Source organism: Triplophysa dalaica, chromosome 18 (assembly GCF_015846415.1).
Source record: "Triplophysa dalaica isolate WHDGS20190420 chromosome 18, ASM1584641v1, whole genome shotgun sequence".
In the NCBI taxonomy this organism is placed as follows: Eukaryota; Metazoa; Chordata; class Actinopteri; order Cypriniformes; family Nemacheilidae; genus Triplophysa; species Triplophysa dalaica.
The window spans coordinates 6,408,396-6,430,346 of NC_079559.1; the positions used below are offsets into that span (position 1 = coordinate 6,408,396).

Genomic DNA, 21,951 nt, shown 5'->3' on the forward strand with positions numbered 1-21,951 from the left:
AAACAATGTACAGAGATATTTTTAGAAATTTATGAGGAAGCTATATTCAGTTGCGACAGGACACACATTACTTTTAGTCTGGGACTAGCCTTAAACCCGTCTGTGTATCTGGGCCAAAATTATGCCCATTTATTATGTCATAAATTCTATTGTTGTAACTTAATTTTGTTCATCACAGTGTCCTATGGGTGTTTTTATATAATTTTGATAATAAAACATGTGCCTGATAAGCACTAATTCTAAATAGACAACAGCTTATAAAGGAACGTGTAAGAACTTATCTATAATATAAGGTGATTTGATTTGAAAATGGATATTTAGAATTATAATTAAAGATGTTTATTGTGAACATTACGTCTATATCTAATAACGATCATTTAAAACAAATATTTGATGTCTTGTTATTTAAAGCAATGATATTAAATACTTATTTTATTTATTATTTTAGTGAGTCCAAACTGTTTTGTAACGTGTCTGAAGCATGACGTCATTTTCTCGCGACACAGTACATCTTAGAGGACGCTAGCAAAGCATGGGACACTCTTCTTTATTACTAGTGTTGATATATGTGTTATATTTACCTTTAACAGAAGGTAGGAAATTATATATAACTCTGATATCAGATTATAATATATGCACGTGTTTCATATATTAAAAATGTTCTAATCCGATCTCACGTTTCACGCGTTGCTTTCTGGTGTCATCCCATTAGATCGGTGGGAGCAACTGTCAAAATCGAAGTCGTGATGTGTTCGTATTTTCCACTTGCAGGAAAAAAAAATCGTATAGAAAATAAGTTTAGCTAGTTATGCACGCTTGGCTTTACATATAGGCAGTGAAATGACAGTTTTTTTATTCAGCATATATGTGAAAATGGGTTCCACGGAAAGCACTTTTTCTTACGTATGTGATTACAACTAACGTTACGTCTACGTGAATATAGTAGGTGACTTAAAAAAAAAAAAATGGTTTTGTAACGAATTATAATCAAACAGCAATGCAGTTTATCATTCATTTACAAAAAAAAATATGGCCGATGAAACGATTCTTTGTCATCTGGTTTTCGGCTTTTGACATGCATTTTAAGCATTAAGGCAACTTAGAAAATTAAGCCAAGTTTAATAGAAATACTACAAAATACCGCTTAACGGATAACAGATGAACAAATTTACTCGCAACATTTCTCTTCCTATAGAGGGCGCTCGCAGACAGGTTACAATTTAGCAGTGGTGTTAATGAAAGTAATTTTCCTTTTTATAATACGTGAATTAAAATGGACTGGATAAACTTCAATTGACAAACATTTCTAAAGTTGTCATAATAATTAAAAGTAGTCATTATAATAGTATTTATAATTTAGTAATACCATTATTATTTTTTAGCTACCTGATAAAACAGGTAATTTTTTTCGAGCCAGCAGCTGCAATTATATAATGAGGAAACTCAAATAAATGAATTTGTTGAAGCAAATTGTTTATTTATTTTGGATTATTTTCAACACAGTGTTCGCAAGTTTCCAGAAGTGTAGCAGTGAGGAATTTTCGTGTAATGACGGCAGGTGTTTGCCTTTGAACCTGCGCTGCGACGGTGTGGACCACTGCGGGGACAGTAGCGACGAAAGCACCTGCTTTGACTGCAATACCGGCTCGCTCAACTGCGTGGCATCAGCTCCCTGCATTCATTCCAGCAACATCTGTGATGGCAAGCCTGACTGCCCAGATGGTGCAGACGAGAACGATTGCACAGATCTCAATACAAAAGTTTGCTCCAAGTCAGAGTTCACGTGCGCCAATGGACAATGTGTGGTTAGTTCCTGGAGGTGCGACCACTCCAATGACTGTCAAGATGGCAGTGATGAACTGGGTTGTGGTAAGAGGGTCTACTTTTAAAATTGGTTACAATTAATCGTTTTGCCAGGGATTATTGATTATTTATTTTTGATGAATGTATCATTATTATCTGATTTTGCTCTGTTTCTGTGTTTGTGTAGATCTGAACGAGTGCGAGTATGATAACGGAGGCTGTTCTCACCTGTGTGTAGATCTACCATTAGGCTTCATTTGTGACTGTCCAAGTGGAATGAGGTTGCTCCAGGATACACACTGTGAGGGTAAGAAATAATTAACATTTTCCTGTACTGTCAAAAATGGATTATTAACAAAACAATGTGTTCCAGTGAAATCTGTTCCTGGAAACATTTTAACAACATACTTTTAATTCATAAACAATTAAACATCCACATGACAGTGCTGACATATAAGTTATCCAATATCCGTTCATTCAGGCTTCTCCCATTGGACATAACTGACATAGAAATACACACACTGACATTTTTCACACGTACTCCCTTTTCCTTCTTCTGTAGATGTGGACCACTGTCTTGATTCAGATGTGTGTGATCAGATTTGCATCTATTCCAATGAATCTATTGCATGTGAGTGTCAGGACGGGTATGATCTGACCTCAGGGACGGGGCAGTGCAAGGCTACAGGTAAGAGGAAAATTATAATGTCGTTTTACTAAAAAGATGTTGAAGAATGGTGGTTTCTAAAATTGTGTGTGGGGAAACTGTACAGGCGGTGAAGCTCATATGGTGGTCTGTACTCATGAGGGCATTAAGTGGATGGATCTCTATGGCTCAGAGGAAAGAAACATCACGTCTTGGGTCACAATGGGGTCACCGGGGCCTATTGCAGCTGGAAATGCAAAAAACAAACTGTATTGGGCCAGTCCAGATGATGACCACATTTACAGGTGTGTAGGCATTAAAGGTCTCATGAACTGGCCTTGTTTATTGTTTTATACTGTTGAATGTGGTCTAGTTATGACGTTCACGTGATTTTTTTAAATTCAAAAACATCAAAATCAAGATGTTATAGGCAATTTTCTACACTGGTTTTGAGACCATCTCTGCAAACGCTCGGTTTTAATGGGCATTGAAGACTTTATAAGTAAACGCCCACTGCTTTGATTGGATAGCAGTTTGCGTAGTTGGAGCCTTCTGTAAATTTGGTTAGAGCCGTAACGTTAGGTTACACATCAGCACTATTCACAGTTTTCGCACGGTATTAGTATTATCTGGAGATCTCCTGTGATTTATAAATTACCTCCACACAACCGTATTTTATGTGACACATTTGCAAGGGATGATTTTACTCTAATTTATAATTTGTATAGCTTATAGTTGTATGGTGTTTAATGATATATGACCGTACCTGTCAGCATTTGAGACCCGTGATCGCGAAGAGTTTCCATGATAAATAAACATACGGGGACTCCCGGTAACTTATGGATATCACCCAGCACCCGAAATAATACCAAAACACTTTTTAAACAGTCTCCATTATTAGCAAACGGTGGATAAAACCTTGAAAAATGATATATGAACCCGCCAAATCACAGAGATGCCGATTCTCACGAGCTTAGGATCACAGACAACCTCTGCAATTAATACAAATGACGAGAGGTCTCCAGGTAATAGCACATTAATCGATCTCTGTGAAGAAAAGCAATATAGTGACCCATAGTACAAAAATGTTTTACTCACATAAGATTGCTGCACCATTCCTATCGGATCCAATATTGAGGACACTGCTTTTTAATTTGAGTCATTCCACAAATCCAGTGTCGATCTCTGCCTTGTTCACAAAGGAATCCTTGAAGAAATGAAACGAACAAACACTCCTTGTTTTTCCCACATGTGCTGGAACGTCGAAAAAAAAACTTCAACCACGCATTACTAATGTCGGAATCCGAAGGAAGGTTATGCAGCGACTGTATTCTTTCAAAACCAGGGGTGGCACAATAATTAGCTTTCTTTAACGGCATGTTTGTTTATTGCTTGCTTGCTCTATCTGGATCCGGGCCACCTGTGTTACTTCAGAATTGGCATGCACGAACCAGTGGGTGGGACTAGAGAAGAAGTCGTTGATATTTTTCTGTGAAGGTGTTGTTCAACATATCAATGTCGTCATAGATAGGTGCATTCCAGAACCTGGCGTTCGCTGGGCCTGGTGTCAATAGGTGATGTAATCTCAGTAACGGGCGTTTTCAGTTCTGACACTTACATGATGTTCCCATAAATACGAATCCCTCGGGTTCGGGTTGAAAATGAGATTTTAATTCATGCCTCCTTTAAAGTGCTGGTATAAAACGAATCAAAGTAGACAGAAGAATTCATTGTATTGCAAAAACAATAGTGTAACTCAAAACATCCCTCCCAATCAAAGGAGATGTCATTACATTGTAACAATGCATTGAAACTCAAGTATCAAGTTTAATCTATTACTAAAGCACGTTTACAGCAACCACAGTTGACCAAAGTGCTGTACAAAAAGTCATCAAAGTCATAAAATTAAAATCAGATCACAGATAGCAAAGAACATCAAACACAGATAACAAAGAACAACCACATCTCTCAGGCTGAGTTTATGGCCAACAAATAAAAGCTTGTTTTAAGAATAGTTTTAAACACTGACAATGTAGGGGCCATCCGCCCTGATACGGGTAATGCATTCCATGGTTTGGGTGGAGCTACAGCAAGGGCACGCTCTACCTTTTGCTTCAGTCTTACTCTGGGGAGTGCCAACAACATAAGGTCAGCAGACCTCAGAAACCTGGATGTAACATGAGGTTTAATCAAATCGGATAGATAGCATGGGGCTAAGCCATTTAAGGATTTAAGAGCAATTACTAAAATCTTGAAATCGATTCTAAAACGGACCGGAAGCCAGTGAAGGGAAGTCAATATGGGGTTAATATTTTCCCATTTACGCATGGATGTTTAAAATCGAGCTGCAGCATTCGGCACTAACTGCAAACATGAGAGCGAGGCGTGATTAACACAGACCTAGAGGGCATTACAGTAATCTAGACGAGATGAAACAATGTATACACATGTATAAGCCTTTCATGATAGTAAAGCCTTGACCTTAGATAAGAGCCTTAAGTGATAAAAACTTGACTTTCCTACAGAGTTGATCTGTTTGTCTAGTTTACAATCCCTGTCTAACCTTATACCCAGCTTTTTGGCTGTAGACTTCACTCATCCCCTCAGCGATCTGATTTTAATTGTATTTGTACCACACATAGTACGGTGAAGGAGTTTAACAAAGGTTATTATAGTTTACCGAGAAGTAAAGGAAAGCTTTTTAAACATTTCTGTACAGTAAAATAAAATTAAACATCAGTCTTTCATTTGGGAAAACTTAAACTAAATGAAAATTTTCAACAATAAAGGGAAATAAGACAGGGCACTAAAACAATTAATGTAAATGAAACTTATACAGCGGTATAAAAACAAATTGTAATAAAATGACAAAATCACAGGATTGCTAATAATTTAACTTAGACTAACATGACAAAAATATGAATTAACGTTCATCAAATCTGAAAACAAGACTAAAAAAATATATCCCTCTCACACTCAGCAACAGATGAATACAACACCATAAAACCTTAAACTCAGGGGTGAGAGTCTGAGAAAATACTGTTAAAAGCCCTTTACACTACTCCTATAGTGAGGGTGCAGTGGAAACCTAAAAATATTTTTGGCACGAAAAACAAACCAAATGTTGCCAGTAAAATATTAAAAAAAACAAGAAACTTTTGTTGTTTTATATTATATATGTGAATGTGTAAAAAGTTTTTTTTTTTACCTACAATTCAGTTTTAATCTAACAAAGATGTTCTCAACTCTGGCCCACGAGATCCACTGGCCTACTGAGTTTAGCCCCAAGTCTGACAAACCACCTGAAGAGGCTAATCAGTGTCTTCAGGAACAGACGCGTTCAATTTAATGTTGGACTGCACAGATTGTTTGACATATCGCATTGAAGTACCGCGAGAGCGATTCAAATGTGTACCGAGCAATCTGCGCTTGAATCGCTAGCGGTACTTAAATCTCATATGCTGCACAGCACCGCATTAGGTTGAACACATCTATTCCTAAAGTTGGGGCTAATCACAGCTGGAAAATGGTGGAGAACCACTGATCTAACACAATGTTTGTATATTTCAGGATCTCTGTTGACTCCAGTGACCACACCCATTCTGAGTTGATAAAGGCCTCCACTGGCATTCTGGGATTAGCAGTAGATGAGCTCCATGAGCATCTGTACTGGGTCAGCACCAGTACACACGGGTTACACGTGGTCTCATTTAATGGATCTGACCAAAAGCAGATAATCTCTGGACTCTCCAGACCTACAGCAGTTGCTGTTCAACCTCTGAAAGGGTACAATACATTTTTTGTTCCTTCAGTTACAAATACACTTTCATAATTTGTTTTGACATGCATAACCCTAAAGCCCGATTTTTACTTCTGCGTACGACCTACGCCGTAACTTCTACACTGTTTGTGATGTGTCGGTTTTCATTTATACTTGTACGTTGTTGTCCGCGTCGACAGGTAATGACCATTTGGCGTCAGTGTCCACAGGCACGTTGCTTGTGTAACCAAGAGCCGAAGAAGAAGCAGCTCGTTTGGGAAGCATTAGCATTGATAGCGGCAAGAAAACAGTCACATTTTTTGCAGATTTTATAAGTTAAATAGAAAAGCACTATTCATATACTTGTAAAAGCGTTTGAGTAAACATGACTCTATCGCAGAGTTTTTTGACCTGAGGGAGGGGTTCAAACAGACCAATCACAGCTCTTGTGGTCCACATAGTAGGGTCCGCGTTGAGTTACATTTTTGGATAGGTGCGCCTCAGGGTACGCGGCTCTGCATAGGTCCGAGGCAGAACCATAAATTGGGCTTGAGAGTGACAACACTTTTTTTGTCCGAATTTAAGCAGAATTTGGTTGAATTTCTGATTGTTGATAGGTGGTAAACATAACATGAAATAAAACCGTGGTATGTAGGGCACGGTACGATTTTCAGGATTGTAAAACGTAAACTCAAAAGATCAGGCAGAATTGTTATTTTTTGTTTCTTTTTCTAGACATCTGTTCTGGGCAGATAGTGGGACATCGCCCAGAATTGAGCGTGCCAGACTGGATGGACACCAAAGAATAGTACTGATAACCTCTTCTATATATCACCCTGTGGCACTTTCACTAGGTTAGAATTTGCATTATTGTCAAGCATTTTAAAATGCCTGTAAACATCATTGTTATTTGCATCTAATGTTAAAACCACCCTTAATGCCGGAAAGAAAAAATACAATTACATTTATGTTAACTGATCTTTTTTCCTGATATTCAGATATTCCCAGAGGTCTGTTATATTGGGCTGACTCGGGCCTCCACACAATATCAAGGGTTGCATTTGATGGAAACCACAGAAAGACAGTTGTAGAGTCCAATGGATATCTGGATCGACCGTTCGGACTGGCAGTGTTTGAGGTACTTGTGTAAGGGTGCGTAACATTGAACTTGTTTTTCTGTAGCGAAGTAATGTTAGTTTGTTCTGTAGAGTCGTGTGTATTGGAGCGACCAGTTGACCAACTCCACATGTAGTGCAAACAAGCACAACGGAAAGGAACTTCAGGTGTCCCAGAAGCTCGGTTCTGTTTTACCTGCTGGGCTGGCCATTTTACAACCATCTTTGTGGCCTGCAGGTAGTGTTAAATGGAGCTACAAATGCACTTCTTTTCTGTATGTATCATTAAGGAATATTTCACCCAATAAAAATGTCATCATTTACTAACCCTTATGTGTATATTCTCTCTAGCTAGCATAATACACAAGACCCTGTAAAAATAACCAGCCTTTCTGTACCTTTTGTACGTTGTTTAACGCTTCATTGTTATGGTCTGTGGTTAATGTCTGTTGTGTTGTGTTATGTTTTATGTTACTAATTTTAGATGTGTTTTTTAACCACATTTTTATCTGTACTTTTAGAAAAAGATCTGCCTCCAACGGAAACTAAAACCACACTGACTGATTCAGCCTTTGCATGGATTCTATTTTTGACCGGTAAGTGCAGCTTCATTGAGCACTTTTCCACCATCGCGCTGAATTGTTCACGTTGCTTAAACGTTCCACTCCGTGCCGATCCATGCCAGCCGGTACGTAAATAATATGATAATGGAAATTTAAATGTAAACACAAACACTCTAACATGAGAGATTGAGCTATAACGGCTCTGCGCACATTCTTTACCATGATTAACCTTGCTTAAATTTCCGATCCGAGTTGCCAGTTGCTTTTAAAGTTGTATTTTATATATATATATATATATATATATATAATAATCTGTATTTATCTATTTTTATCTGCACCATGGGTCTGAGAGTAATGCCATTTCAAGTCACTGCATGTATATACAGTACATGTGGCAGAATTGACAATAAAGCAGACTTTTTTGTTTTTGTTTTTACTTTGATTCAAAGATCGCCAAAACTGCTGTTTGTGCATTACATGAACTTATTACTTTTGATAATTTTGCACTTCATTTGCTTGATTGCTGCATAAACTAGTTGTTCCAAAGATCGTATAGATGAGTACATTTGAACTAAATAAATAATAATAAATAAATGCATTAGAATTTCAGAAACTTGTGGTGCATATCGCCCTTTGAAGGGCACTATATGGCCATATTGAAAGGTAGTTCCAAACAGAAGTGCTCCTAACTGGCCTCTTCAAAGGGCCTTTTGGAATGAAGGATTTCGAAGGGTACAACTCCCCCCCATGATTTTCTTCCTTATGGGCATGAGGATATTGAGGGGTTGAGGATGCAGAAGGGCACTTCAAGAAACAGTTGATTGGTCCCATACACCTTTCGAGGATAAACCCTACGAAGGGATTAGGGCATAGTGATGAGCCCTTCAGAAAGGAATGCAGGTTTGATTTTCCCAGTTACGCAGATGTAAAAGGAAGATTGCTAGAATGTTAAACAAAAATCCCAGCATTAGAAACAAAGTTTATCTTTAACTAAATGATCGATCTGTTCAGTCTGACCTTATCAGTTTGAGAAGAACATTGTAGCGTGGATTGTTTTGGGAACCTGTGACTTTTGAGAGTGAGAGAGAAGATGGGAAATGTAATGCTTTTGACACAAGACATTATAATCGGAAAGCGAAATGACACCTTTTTAAAATGCATCCTGTGTTTTTTCTGTCCATTGAGTATGTCATACAGCATATTTGTTCTTGGTGTGTAGCCTTTCTCAGCCTTCTGTTGGTGGGAGCAGTAATATGCTGGCGAAGGTCAGAGTTCGACATTCATCGCTCTCTCTCTCTTATCGGACACATATCATTCAAGGAGTCCCAGGACCCCCTTCTAGTGACTGGACCACCTATGGTACATGAACACAAAGTAAGAGATTTGATTTAGCTCCAACTTGTTTGTTCCAAAAAGTTTTATATCCAAACTGTTTTGTTAGTAGTACAATGTAGACCGTATGTGCTTCTTATCATCCTAAATGAATGTCTCCTTTGTTTTCAGGATAGCACACAGTCTGGTCCGGAAATGTGAAGAGGCATTTTCCTGAAAAGGAAGTGCTGATGTTTTCTGCTGATGCCTCTGTTTCCTGCTATGAAAAATAGAGACATGGGCAGAGTTCACACTTCATTTTTTTTACTTTAATAAAATAAAAGTGTGTGTCTATTAATGATCATTTAAATTAGTTGATGGAGATTCCCTGTTTTGAAAATATTTTGCTTTAATTGTAGCACAATTTCTCTGACAGAGTTAATTTATCGTGACAGTATCAGACCATTTTGCAAGAAACCAAATATGTATCAAAACAGCAGTCATGCTATTCAAGAACCTTACCAAAGTTGCTGTTTTATTAAATACTGAGTTTCTTGCAAAGAGTTTTTGTTCTTTAGTACTTGAATAATGTGTCCAACTAAAGCATTCAGCCTTGCTTTTTGTTTTTATAGATTACATTTTATTTAGAACACAAGAATATGTCAGTGTTTTGTGCTTCATGTCAATACTTCAAACTGGCCATGGAGTGGCATAGCAGAGCTAAGATTTCACATTATGCCGGACATTTATTATTAGTTCTTACAATTTTCTGTTGTGTTTTCTTTGCTGTAATTTTTCAGTGATTAATGGCACTTGGTCTTTGAGTTCAGTGGTGTATAAATCTCTGTCTTGTAATGGAAACATGTACTAATGCTGGATGTGCCTTTGACTACTGGAGGGACAGTTCTGTTATATTTATTGTGTTTTATGTTTTATTTATGTATTTGTCAGGGACCATGCACAAAAAAAGCAGTCTGAAAAGAGAAGAGATTCTTGTGCACTAGATTTATCTACTTGTTAATGCAGTCCATGGGCAGGTAAATAGGATAGAAAACGAAATCGACACATAACTTACTGTACGAAGCACAAAAACAAAGATTTGGGGTGAAAAACAAATGCGATTTTATTTGTGTGGTTTTCTTTCAAATCTTTCCGTTTCATTTTGATGCAGTGACTGATGTAGTACAAACATTTCACGACATTCTTATTATACAAATGAAGTTTATTTTGGAGTTCGAATCCTTTCTCAAAACAATGGTATCAAATGGCAGGGAGAAATAAAATATGCGTTGGAAATCATACTTTATCTGGTGTTCAACTTAATTTCTATTTCAGTTTTAGCAGATTTCATTGTCTGTATGGTCACAAATAAGCAGAAACCAAAGACGTCTGACTTCCTTTAAATGCTGTAACCATCTACAACTTACAAAGACCGCTGAACCAGACAGATGGATTTCCTCAATATGGGGAGTGTTGGGCGGGGATGGCTGGTGTGACCAACACTTCACATATTCTTGTGCTGGTAGACAGTGACACTTGAAACACTGAATCCAAAAACGGACTTTAACTCAGGTAAGATAAAAACGTTTTCTAGCTGGGTGATGTAAAATATAACGTAATGTGTCATCAGTTTTAGTTTGATTGTCTTTCATCTTAATTTTATTTTACTTTATTCATTCCAATGTATTTGTTTGGGTTTTCGATGGTTGCTTTAACAAAATGTATCACTGGCGAACGATCATTTCCGATAAGGTGTTTTTACAACATTACACGGGGTACCGTTACGGTAGATATTAAATGTAAAGCGTCAACACATCGTACTTATTATAAGATACATTATTCAAACATCTAACTGCTGTCACCCATCTGAGACTTAATTCAGTAAAATTAAAGCAATCTTTAGGTTTCGTTTTTGTTAAAAGGTAATTCAACGTCAATTATTGTCCAAGTACATCATCGGTGTTCAAAATTCTCGCCGAACTGAATTTACCCGGCTTCAAAAATGTACGTTTATAATAATAAACTGAGGTCAAATTTTGTAAACAAATTTTATGTTTGCTTGAGAAAGTCTAGTCTAAGAGTTTAAAATAAGGTAGAGAGGAAGAAATGTAGACTTTGATAGAATGAATGTGAGTGTAGGGGTGAGAATCTCTAGGCACGTCACGATGCGATTCGATTATGATTCATATGGCTGCTATGCAATGTGGCTGCTATGCAATGATAAAACGATACTCGATGCACCTTTTTCCCATTACAAATGTTTTTTTTCTTGTCATTAAAAAGAATTTGTAATTACCCAGACCGATTTTACTTCCACTTTCCTTTATTAATAAAACAAATGGAAGTGTTTTGGAAAGTCAACTGGAAGGTTACATTTGCCATCATTGCAAAGACCAACAGGAAAAGAGCGACTGCCGTCATCATTATTGGTGTTGAGGGTGTTAAAGAGGTTTAAAGTTCGGCAGCACAGGCCAAACAGTGGTAGCACAAGTATAAATCATCTGTTGTCATTTTTTAAAACAAATATGCAAGTGCAGTTCATTATGAATAGGCAGGTAACTGACAAAAGACATTAATGTTACATACATAGAGATTGATCAATTAGTGCCATATCATTTTTAGACTACCTACATTTTTTATTTTTCTAAGTTGAGTGTTTTTAATTTTTTACTATACAATAGTTGTATATTTGTCCACATAAATTACAGTAGTATACCATAGTATTAACTATAGTTAACTTAATTAAAATTCTTAGAAACTATAGTGTTTATGAACTTTAATGTAGTAAATAGTGTTTATCAATTTACTAAAAGGGCACTACAATTTTCAATAGCAAATACCATAGTACAATATAGTATTTTTTTGTCTGAGTGTTTGATTTAACGGGACTTTTATTTTTACGGGTCTTCGGGGAGTCGCTTGAGTTTTTCTGTGTTTGCCGGCAGCTTCACTCAATGATGATGAATTTAATGTTTTCATATCCTCATACAGTGCAGACGCAGATACATCCTCGACCATCACTTGTTTTGTATGTTAAAGGCAGGGTGTCCGATTTCTCATAGCCGTTGTTGATTTTCAAATCACCAAAACAGACCTATAGCATCTGTCTTACCCCATCTTTGAGATACCCCTCGATGCAGTCTGTAGCGCGGTGACGTCATGCATGTTGACGTCATGCATGCTTTTGCGCGCATGCGCCTTAACGATATGTGGTCAAGCATTTGCCTTACGAGGTGATGTTTTCACGTATTTTTATGTCATGAATGTGTTAACTCAGACCCCGTATATTATATCCGAGATAAATGCATTCCTGTCAATCACGCGGCGTCGGGGGATATTAAAGATAGCCAAAACAATTTGACTTTAATGTATTAAAAAAGTGTACTAAAAGACTTTATTCATGTCATTTCGTGCTATAAAACGTTTACTTCTGGGTTTGAGGTCGAGAATTCTTGAAATCAGAGTTGTCTTGAACAATTCGCTAATAGAGTAAGTGCGTCTTAAGCAAGGCAAGGCAAGGAAAATGTATTTATATAGCACATCCAAGATCCAAGGTCCGTTTCTTATATACTGGTGTTCCACAGGGGTCAGTTTTGGGTCTCTTAGTTTTCAGCATATATTTGCATCTCTCTAACTGTGTTAGTATGATCAAGAACTGGATGTCTGACACTTTTCTGTGTCTAAACAGCTCGAAAACCAAAATTAGGCTAATCGGCTCTCCCCATCAGCTGCCAATGCCGTCCCAATGACATTGTCTACTGATGGTGTTGCTTTCGAGTTTCAAAGCAAACAAAAAATCTTGGAGTCATCTTTGATGCCTCGCTAACACCGTAAAGATATCCATTTTCCACCAGAGAAATATTGCTCATTTATGTCTTATATTTGTCCTTCTCAGTTCCTGAAAGGTTGATAAGTTGTTTTGTATTCTCACGTATTTATTATTGTAATGCACTTCTTGCTGGAGTATCTAAAACCTTGATTATAAAACTACAACATGTACAAAACTCTGCGGCTAGAATTCTGTCTGGGTGAAGTCCAGTGATCATATTTCCCCTGTTTTAGAGTCCTCACACTGGTTCCGTATTGATTTTAAAATCCTTTTGTTAACTTTAAAGGCATTGCATGACCTGGCTCCTCAATACCTGTTTGATCTTATAATTCCTTACAAACCTTGTCGAAATATATAGTCTTCTCAGTACGGTCTTAAATGTTCCCAAGACATGGCTCCCCTCCATGGGTGATAGAGCATTTTCTGCTTAATGCTCCTACAATCTGGAACTCTCTCACTAGCCATTTTCAAATCTCGTCTTAATTTTTTTATTTCAGGACTGCTTTTACTTAACTGGAACTTTTTCTTTGTTTTATACAGTATGTTATTGTGGTGTATTATTATTGTGTGATGTATTGTTTTGATTTGTTTTATTAACATGTGATGTTTTGGCATTTGTAGTAAAATCATAGTAGCCACAACATATTGTTACGCTCCAGGAGCCATGGTGATCTTTCTGTTAAAAAAAACATGGTTACTTAACTATAAGAAAAACACTTCATAAGAGGTCAATTCAATTTTATTTATACAGCGCTTTTTACAATGTGCATTGTTCCAAAGCTGCTTTAAAGGAAAAAATAAGAAAATCATTCTAGATTATAATCTGCAGCAGTTTTTGGAGCGAGAGAGCTCTGTGATATTGTCACCGTTGTGAGGGAACACCCACTGGTCCAATGTCGGTCCCCATAGGCGTGGCGAAAGCTTCACACTTATTCTTGTCTTTCCTTTGATTAGTGGCACAATATTTGAATGAAAAACATATTTTATTTAATTACCTCTATTAGACTCCATTGTATTAATATTATTATTTCTCATACAGTATAAATTTATTTTTATCGTTAGCAATTGTGAAATTTGGATACAAGTTTGATTTTCCTGCTTTACTTGAAACCAATTCTGGCCAATAATCTGGCCAATCTTCTTTACCTGGCCCGCCTTAATATTTCAAATAACTGGAGAAAATTTAAGAACAGTGTGATTAAAGTAATGTTCACCCTGAGACGGCATGCCTTTGAAAGTCCAAAACACTGCTACATTCAATACGAAAGTAATTCCCGCGGCTTGATTGACATCTTATAAAACGATTGGATCAGTCTGTCCCAGAAATACAGTGTTATTGATTAACTTGATCGGTTGAGAGGAGAGAGAGAGGATGGGGAATATTAGAAGGTCATGATTGACGAGGGCCATTGGAGGGAATCTGGCCTGGACACCCGGGTTACATTTACATTTAGACATTTAGCAGACGCTTTTATCCAAAGCGACTTACAAAGAGTTTAGGAGCAATAAGCGATAGTTCATACAGGAGCCATAATACATTAGGTGCCAATACAAAGTTACTGGTTTCAACAAAAGCTAGACCACTACCTGTTGAGAGAAAGGGTTAGTGTATTTTTTTTTCATTTTTTTTTTTTTCATTTGTTTGTCAAGTATTCACAGAAGAGATGGGTTTTAAGTAGTTTTTTAAATGTTGTGAGAGATGTGGTTGAACGGACAGAGATAGGAAGAATGTTCCTATCTGGTTGCCCACTGGTTACACTCTACACTTTACAAAAAGTGCAATGGGATTTTTAATGACCACAGGGAGTCAGGACCTCGGTTTCGCATCTCATCCGAAGGACTGTGCTTTTTTACGGTATAGTGTCCCCATCACTATACTGGCCCATTAGGACCCACACATGGTGAGCGCCACCTGCTGGCCTCACTAACCCCTCTTCCAGCAGCAACCTAGCTCTCCCAGGAGGTGTCCCTTCCAGATACTGACCAGGCTCAAGCCTGCTTAGCTTCAGTGGGCAACCAGTCTTGGGCTATAGGGTGATTTGGCTGCTGATGTTATGAGAGTGAGACCATTGCACCAGTTGCACTGAGAACTTTTGGATGATGGCAGTAAAATATACTTATATACATAAGCAGGAAATTAAATATTAAAGTGTGAATTATTAGGTAGTAGTAAAAAATATAAAATTACTACTGTGTGATAGCCATTTGGCTTAGAAATGAAATTAAAAGTGAAATCAAAACATTTTATGTCTTTAATTTTTCTGTTATACCCCTGTTTCCCTTTGGTCTTCAGCTATACGACGTTGACCGATCTGCCCAGCGCTGCATGCAGTCAAACACACACAATGAAAAAACACAATAAATGCAGAGGTAGTATTTATAGCCAGTGCTCAAATTGTAAAAATAGATTTCAAGGAGAGTTTTAAACCATTTTAAAACCCTTTTTCTAGAAACAACAATAATATTTATTAAACGCTTACCAAGATAAGCATTTTTAATCCAAAATACAGTGGAAAAACTAATATTGAGAACTGTTATACTACAAATTAAACGGACAGTTTTGTATTTGAATTTATGTAACATTTATTTTTGTGATGGCAAAGCTGATTTTGTAATCATTATATAGGCTATATTGTCACATAAACTCAAATGGTGGAGGTTTTTGGCTGTCATCAGAATGGCCGCATATTTAAGATGATCCTTAGCTGGTTCAAGCTGTTTTAACACTATACATCGGACTTATGTTACTCTTTTTACAAAGGATGAAGTAGAAGTTTATGTTTCTAACTTTTAAATTTGCCTTGTCGTAAATGTTTTAGACATTATACATTCATCTTATCACATGACATGTAGACTCCACTAATAAAACTACATAAAAAGGTTGTTGTGGTGAGATCAAACCGCTAAATTTGCTTAGCTCTAATGTGTGCAAGAGTAAAACTAAAGGAAAGGTTAATTAGATTTCAGTGTTGCTGCAATGGCTCATAAAATGCAGCGATGAGGCTATGATAATGTTTCTATCCGGAAACTAGAAAAAGAAAGGAAGTGATGAGGAATAAAGCAAGTTACTGTGAGGTTGCCATGACAAGCACATCGGCAAAAAATGACATTAGACATAATTGAAGTATATGTAGTGGGACACAGCCATTGAATATAACTTTGCACAGGGTTACTAAGCAACAGTGGAAATAAGAGTTTGGCTCACATAGATGCTGTCAAAGCTACACAAAATATACCTTCAAATCCAGTATTTAAAATCATAAAAGACATCTTTAATATTATTATGGCACAATGACCTTGAGTATTTGTCTGGGTCTAAAATCAGAGAGAACATATTATTATATTTTATTAAGTAAATAAACATACTGTTGTTTGATTTAAATGCAGTATGTTGGCTTATTAAAACAAATATACTGTTATTTAATTTAACTTATCTGTTTTATTATTATGCGGGCGTGACAGAGCCAACATATTTCTGAATCTTCTATTCAACGTTTTCGATACCTCTGCACCTCTGTTAGTCTCACACTAATAAAATGTCTGTCTGTTTAACTACAGTCCAGTTAATGAGTGATCCTTTGTTTTTAACTAGTTCTGTCTTGACTCTCATTAAACAGGTGCAGCGATGAGAAAGCGAGGCCTGGAGACATTTGCTGTACTTGTGACAGGTGTTATATGCTTGGTATTAATCCTTCAGAAAAACGACCATGAAGAAAATGAGACATTAACCAGAGACGAATCATTTAAAACATTACGCAGTCAACTCGATGTGCCCAAGCCTTCAACCCTCCAGCCTTTGTATTCCAACTGTGAGCGAAATGAGTCTGCTTCTAAAGTGGATGGATTTTTTACCCTGCCAAACAATATCCAGGACTTCCTGTATTACCGTCACTGCAGGAGTTTTCCCATGCTTCTCGATGTTCCTGACAAATGCGGGGGCCCTCAAAACTCGGCAGATGTCTTCCTTCTACTGGTCATTAAAAGCTCCCCTGTAAATTACAATCGTCGAGAGGTTCTGCGCAAAACGTGGGCCGAAGAACGGGTGTACCTTGGCGTGAACATCCGTAAAATCTTCATAGTCGGAACATCCCAAACTGGCTTTCAGAAGAAAAAGTTAAATAAACTTCTGAAGATTGAGAACGAAGAGCACAAAGATATTCTACAGTGGGACTTCAATGATTCGTTCTTTAACCTGACGCTTAAGCAGATCCTATTCTTGGAGTGGATGGATCGACGGTGTCCGCACGCCAGATTCCTCTTAAACGGTGATGACGATATCTTTGCCAACACGTTTAACATGATTGAATTTCTGCAAGGTCAAAAGGACAATAATGGAGACAAGCATCTCTTTGTAGGACATCTCATCCAGAATGTAGGACCAATAAGACACCCTGCAAGTAAATACTACATCCCAGTGCAAGTGCAGGAGTCCGACAGCTATCCTCCATACTGTGGTGGAGGAGGATTTCTTCTTTCCAGCTTTACAGCCAGAACAATTTACAACATGTCTCATTCTATCACTCAGCTGCCCATTGATGACGTTTACATGGGAATGTGTTTGATAAAGGCTGGCCTCACACCAGTGTCTCACTTCGGCGTAAGGACCGCTGGTCTACACATGCCTTCTGAGACTATTGACCAATATGACCCTTGCTATTATAGAGAAATCCTTTTAGTACATCGATTTGAGGGACACCAGATTTTTGTGATGTGGAATGAAATACAAAACCCATATTTACGTTGTGGAACAAAGTCACTGTTGTCTCTTTAGATCAGTCCAGAGACCAAAGAAGGTGTGTATGGTACATTGCACTTTATTGCAGTTAACTGTGTGTATAATGTGCAGTATGGCCTTTATGCTTCCTTTAAAAAGGAAAGAAAACGAAGGCCAGGCATCCTTCTCAGGATGATAACGATGATGCATGCATTTTTATAGGGTGAACTAGGTATTGTGTCAAAGAGTGTTTTTTTCTATAGACCTGTTACTGCACAAGCCATGAATGTTTAACATCTGATTGTGTGAGATTATTTTAAATAGAGAGATTTGTTTAATGTTGTAGTAAATACTTTTTCAAAGTTTTTAATGAATTATTTTAAGTTTTTTTTATTTAAATACTTTTTGCACGTAGTTTACAATAACTGTAAATACATATTTTTGTACGTAAATTATGATTTTAATAGTAAATTGTAGCATATTTTCTATATGTGGGATCCAAAATTGTGTGGTTTTAATTCACACTATGCTATGTTTCTGTTTTTTTAATAATAATATTAAATCTTAAAAATCAATCAGTTTTATTTTCAAAATAATAAGTATGGTTTATTAAGGCATAATCTGCAGTTTATTTCTTATAGTATGGAAAATTTACATATTTTGCCATTTTGTACATCAACAAGGAAGAAGGATTTCTATGTATTAGTAATGAAGAAAGAATTGGGTTACCTCCTTCATGTGTAACACAAAACCTGCAAACATAGAGGATAATAAAGACTTCCTATAAACTTGTTTAACAGCTGTATCCTAAAGAATGAAAAGGTATACAGGCAAACACCTCAAGCTGTAAACTGCATTATGAAGGATCTTTAGTATTTAAGGATCGTTTCTTCTGAATAACCAGGGTGTGTGTGTTATCTGAGAAGTGACAGAAATTTCGAAAAAATCATTTCCTGTTTCCTTATCCTTCTATGTTCTTAATACATACTGTTCCCGTTCAATGGTTTTATTGTTGATAATTATAGGTTGGGTCTGTATTGTCTTCACACACTCATTATAAGTAACTGAGGTGCCCTTGAGAAAAGGCACCTATTGTATTGTATATTAATTGTCATTGCGAAGAATCTTCTTGTATCTGTGGCACCATCCAGGCATCAACAGCAACAACATAGTCAATTACAAGCAAAGCACATTATGTTCCATTAACAACACAGAACAAATACACCCAACATGACACCAGACCTACCATCACCAATAGCAAAATCAAATTATTATCTCTCATTTTTCCCTCATTCCTTTTCTTGTAGTTATGCTTACACCTAATAAAAATATGTTTTATTTATTTTTGCTTTACCTGAACCTGTGCGCCTGTCACCTAATTAAAAAGCTTGCTTCTTCTTCTTTGATGCTAATTTGAATTCACCATTTATTCATGGCTTATCATTTGGGTACCTTGTGATAGATTTCTCTGGTATGACAAAAAAAAATGCATATATTCTGTCACGACCTGGTTTAGTTCATCCAAGTTTTTACTAGTGTCCATGAAGACATTCCATGCTGTACAGTCAAAACATCCTCTTAAACAGTCAAATTAATCATTTCATATCTGGAACAGGTGTTGTGCCGAAAACACACTCCCCGCCAGATAATGCACCCCTTCAAAAACAGGCTGTCCGATTCTAACTAATTTTAACCCCACACCTAATCCTGACCCATCATGCATAATCTGGCAGGGAGTGTGTTTTCGGCACAACACCGGCGTCTTTTTCTGCAGCTCAAAGTGAAATGTTCTGTTTCGTGTAATTTAATCAGGATTGGTTGGGTCTTGGAACATGGAAGCAGTGTGGTGTGATTTTCCAACAAACCATAATGACCTCATGTGATGAAACTGTTGCCATGACAATGATGTTAACATCTCTACCAACTCCAGAAGAAAATCACAAAGGTTAAAAATGACAACAGAGTGATTGAAGTGGACATCATTTCATTTTAAAGGTTATAGTTCATTTTAAAGAACTATCAATTTTCCATGTCAAAACTGACACATTCTGAAAATGCAAAAGAAACACACAAAAAACTGAATTTTATTCACAGCAAAAATAACTTCATAGACAGTTATGGACATTATTCCAGCCTGCTGTTGGATGTTTAAAATATTCAAAATTGGGGTTTTTGTAAACTGCCCTTTAAAGAAGCCACACCAAATGATGTCAATTTATATGTCTGCCATCACAGAGAGTGAACTCATAGTATGCAGCATGGGCAGAACCCGGGCAAGACTTCATGCATGAAGTCATCATGTTTAAAATAAAACATTGAATTACATTTTCCCCAATAGTATACAGATCAGATGTGACATCATGAGGAGGAATATTTGAAACACAGGCAATTAGGATTACATATATACATAGTGTTAAAAGAGAAACAGTTTGGGGAATTCCTCCCATGTCAATTCAATTCAATTCAAGTTTATTTATATAGCGCTTTTCAAAATGTGTATTGTTTCAAAGCAGCTTTACAGGGGCAAACAGGTAAAAAAGTAAAGTTAAAACACAGCACAGTGCATGGTATTTATACAACGAGTAAGTTCATTCTAATAAATAACATCTAATTTCTAAATAAATAAATAAATGAATGAATGCAGTCTCCCGGTGAGCAGGCCAACACTGCCCTGCTGTGGCGAGGAACCCAAACTCCAATGATTGATTAATGGAGAAAAAAACCTCGGGAGAAACCAGGCTCAACCGGGAGGGCCAGATCCCCTCTGACGTGTCATAGCTGCACTCAGACTGCTGACGTGTGGTTTAGGTTTAGCATTTAATACCAAATATTGTAACTTCAGCATTAATAAGACAAATAGTCCGTTTTTGCTCTTGGTTGGGGATGTAGTGGTCTGAGCTGGGATGGTCCGATGGTCATATTTCTCTTGGCAGCTGGGATGGTCCGATGGTCATATTTCTCTTGGCAGCTGGTGGAATTGCCTTAGATGGAGCTGGGATGGTCAGTCAGTCTGCAGCTGTATCTGGTGTAATCTCCCATGTGAATAAGGAAAAAAGCATTTAAGAGGTCAACAGAACCAGTATTTCAAACCAGATGCTGTATTTCTTGTGCTCTGACAAAAAACACAAAAGAACGCGCACACACACTTATCTTGTATCTTTTCTTGTAAGACAATGATTGTGTTTACATGCAGTCTTCACATGCCGATTATGCTTGATAAGCTAATATTATGTAAGGTCATGTAAACTCATAAAACGGGTTTCGGAGGAAGGTCATAAACGGCTTAAGCAAAAACAATGGGTTACTTATCTTAAACCCATATCCCAACTATACCACATAGCCATCAAAGGGGTACAGACACACCGGCTCCCATCACTGTGTGTGTGCCACGGATGGCTCAGATACGTCCAGTCTATAGAACCGCACAAAAGTGTGCAGTGAGGCCCAACTTGCCGCTGAGCAAATGTCTCCAACGGAAACCCCCCCGACTAAGGCCCATGACTCACCACACTCCTTGTGGAGTGGGCTCTCAAGCCCTCTCCAAACATAATACAGGGATATAGCCTCCACGATCCAATGAGACAGCCGTTGACACAACGTACTCCATAGATAAACTCTGCATAGTTTTGATAGCTAGTCCTTTGATAGCTTAGCCTTAAATAGTAGCTTTAGCTTCTAGACTAGAGTCTGTTAAACTAGCTTTAATAGTTTTATAATTGTCGTCTCAACGTGATAAAGTTAGTTTTGAGTGAGATTAGCCTGCTCGCCCTGGTTTTATGCAGGCAACAGTCTTACACAGATAGTATTACCATTCTTTCGTTTAATTACTTCAATAAATAACTAAAAACATTCATTGTAAATATCTTAGTATATGTGTGTGTAGTTTGTGTAATAGTAATTGTTTGTATTCAGTCAACACCCGCTTGGGAAATACCTTTGACACATGTTTTCTTTCTTGTAATTTACTAACTCGTATTCATTTCTCACATCAGCCTTCACTGGAGGTTAAACTGAAGTCAGGCGACGACAGGTGATATTAAAGAAGGATTTTAAAGAAAAGGAGGCCATGAATCTGACTTATCATCTAGGGAAAAGTGTGGAAGTGGTGAAAACATACTTCGCTGCTACTTTAGGTGGATACATTAGCACATGTGACCCACAACATGAAAACATTGACCTGTAAGGATGGCTACAAGACTGATATTGCTAT

General features: G+C 37.3%; 2 protein-coding genes across 2 annotated transcripts; both read left to right on the plus strand.

The window, feature by feature from the left end:
* The first annotated feature begins 490 nt into the window (after positions 1 to 490).
* On the plus strand, positions 491 to 10,499 carry LOC130406943 (low-density lipoprotein receptor-related protein 8-like). Its single transcript, XM_056729531.1, has 12 exons — positions 491 to 593; positions 1,504 to 1,869; positions 1,991 to 2,110; positions 2,366 to 2,491; positions 2,577 to 2,754; positions 6,020 to 6,235; positions 6,945 to 7,063; positions 7,208 to 7,347; positions 7,418 to 7,562; positions 7,846 to 7,920; positions 9,107 to 9,261; positions 9,391 to 10,499. The coding sequence occupies exons 1-12, from the start codon at positions 533 to 535 to the stop codon at positions 9,418 to 9,420; spliced, it is 1,731 nt and encodes a 576-aa protein (XP_056585509.1). The 5' UTR covers positions 491 to 532; the 3' UTR covers positions 9,421 to 10,499.
* A 121-nt stretch (positions 10,500 to 10,620) lies between these two features.
* On the plus strand, positions 10,621 to 18,538 carry b3gnt3.4 (UDP-GlcNAc:betaGal beta-1,3-N-acetylglucosaminyltransferase 3, tandem duplicate 4). The gene is made up of 2 exons (XM_056729532.1): positions 10,621 to 10,770; positions 16,645 to 18,538. Exon 2 carries the CDS (start codon positions 16,653 to 16,655, stop codon positions 17,796 to 17,798), a length of 1,146 nt encoding a protein of 381 aa, XP_056585510.1. The 5' UTR covers positions 10,621 to 10,770; positions 16,645 to 16,652; the 3' UTR covers positions 17,799 to 18,538.
* The last annotated feature ends 3,413 nt before the right edge of the window (positions 18,539 to 21,951 follow it).

Coding starts and splice junctions, on each gene's coding strand:
- b3gnt3.4 (XM_056729532.1), top strand. CDS start 16,653: ATGAGAAAGCGAGGCCTGGAGACATTTGCTGTACTTGTGACAGGTGTT.
- LOC130406943 (XM_056729531.1), top strand. CDS start 533: ATGGGACACTCTTCTTTATTACTAGTGTTGATATATGTGTTATATTTA. Junction 2,111..2,365: donor CCAGGATACACACTGTGAGG/GTAAGAAATAAT, acceptor CTTCTTCTGTAG/ATGTGGACCACTGTCTTGAT. Junction 2,755..6,019: donor GATGATGACCACATTTACAG/GTGTGTAGGCAT, acceptor TGTATATTTCAG/GATCTCTGTTGACTCCAGTG.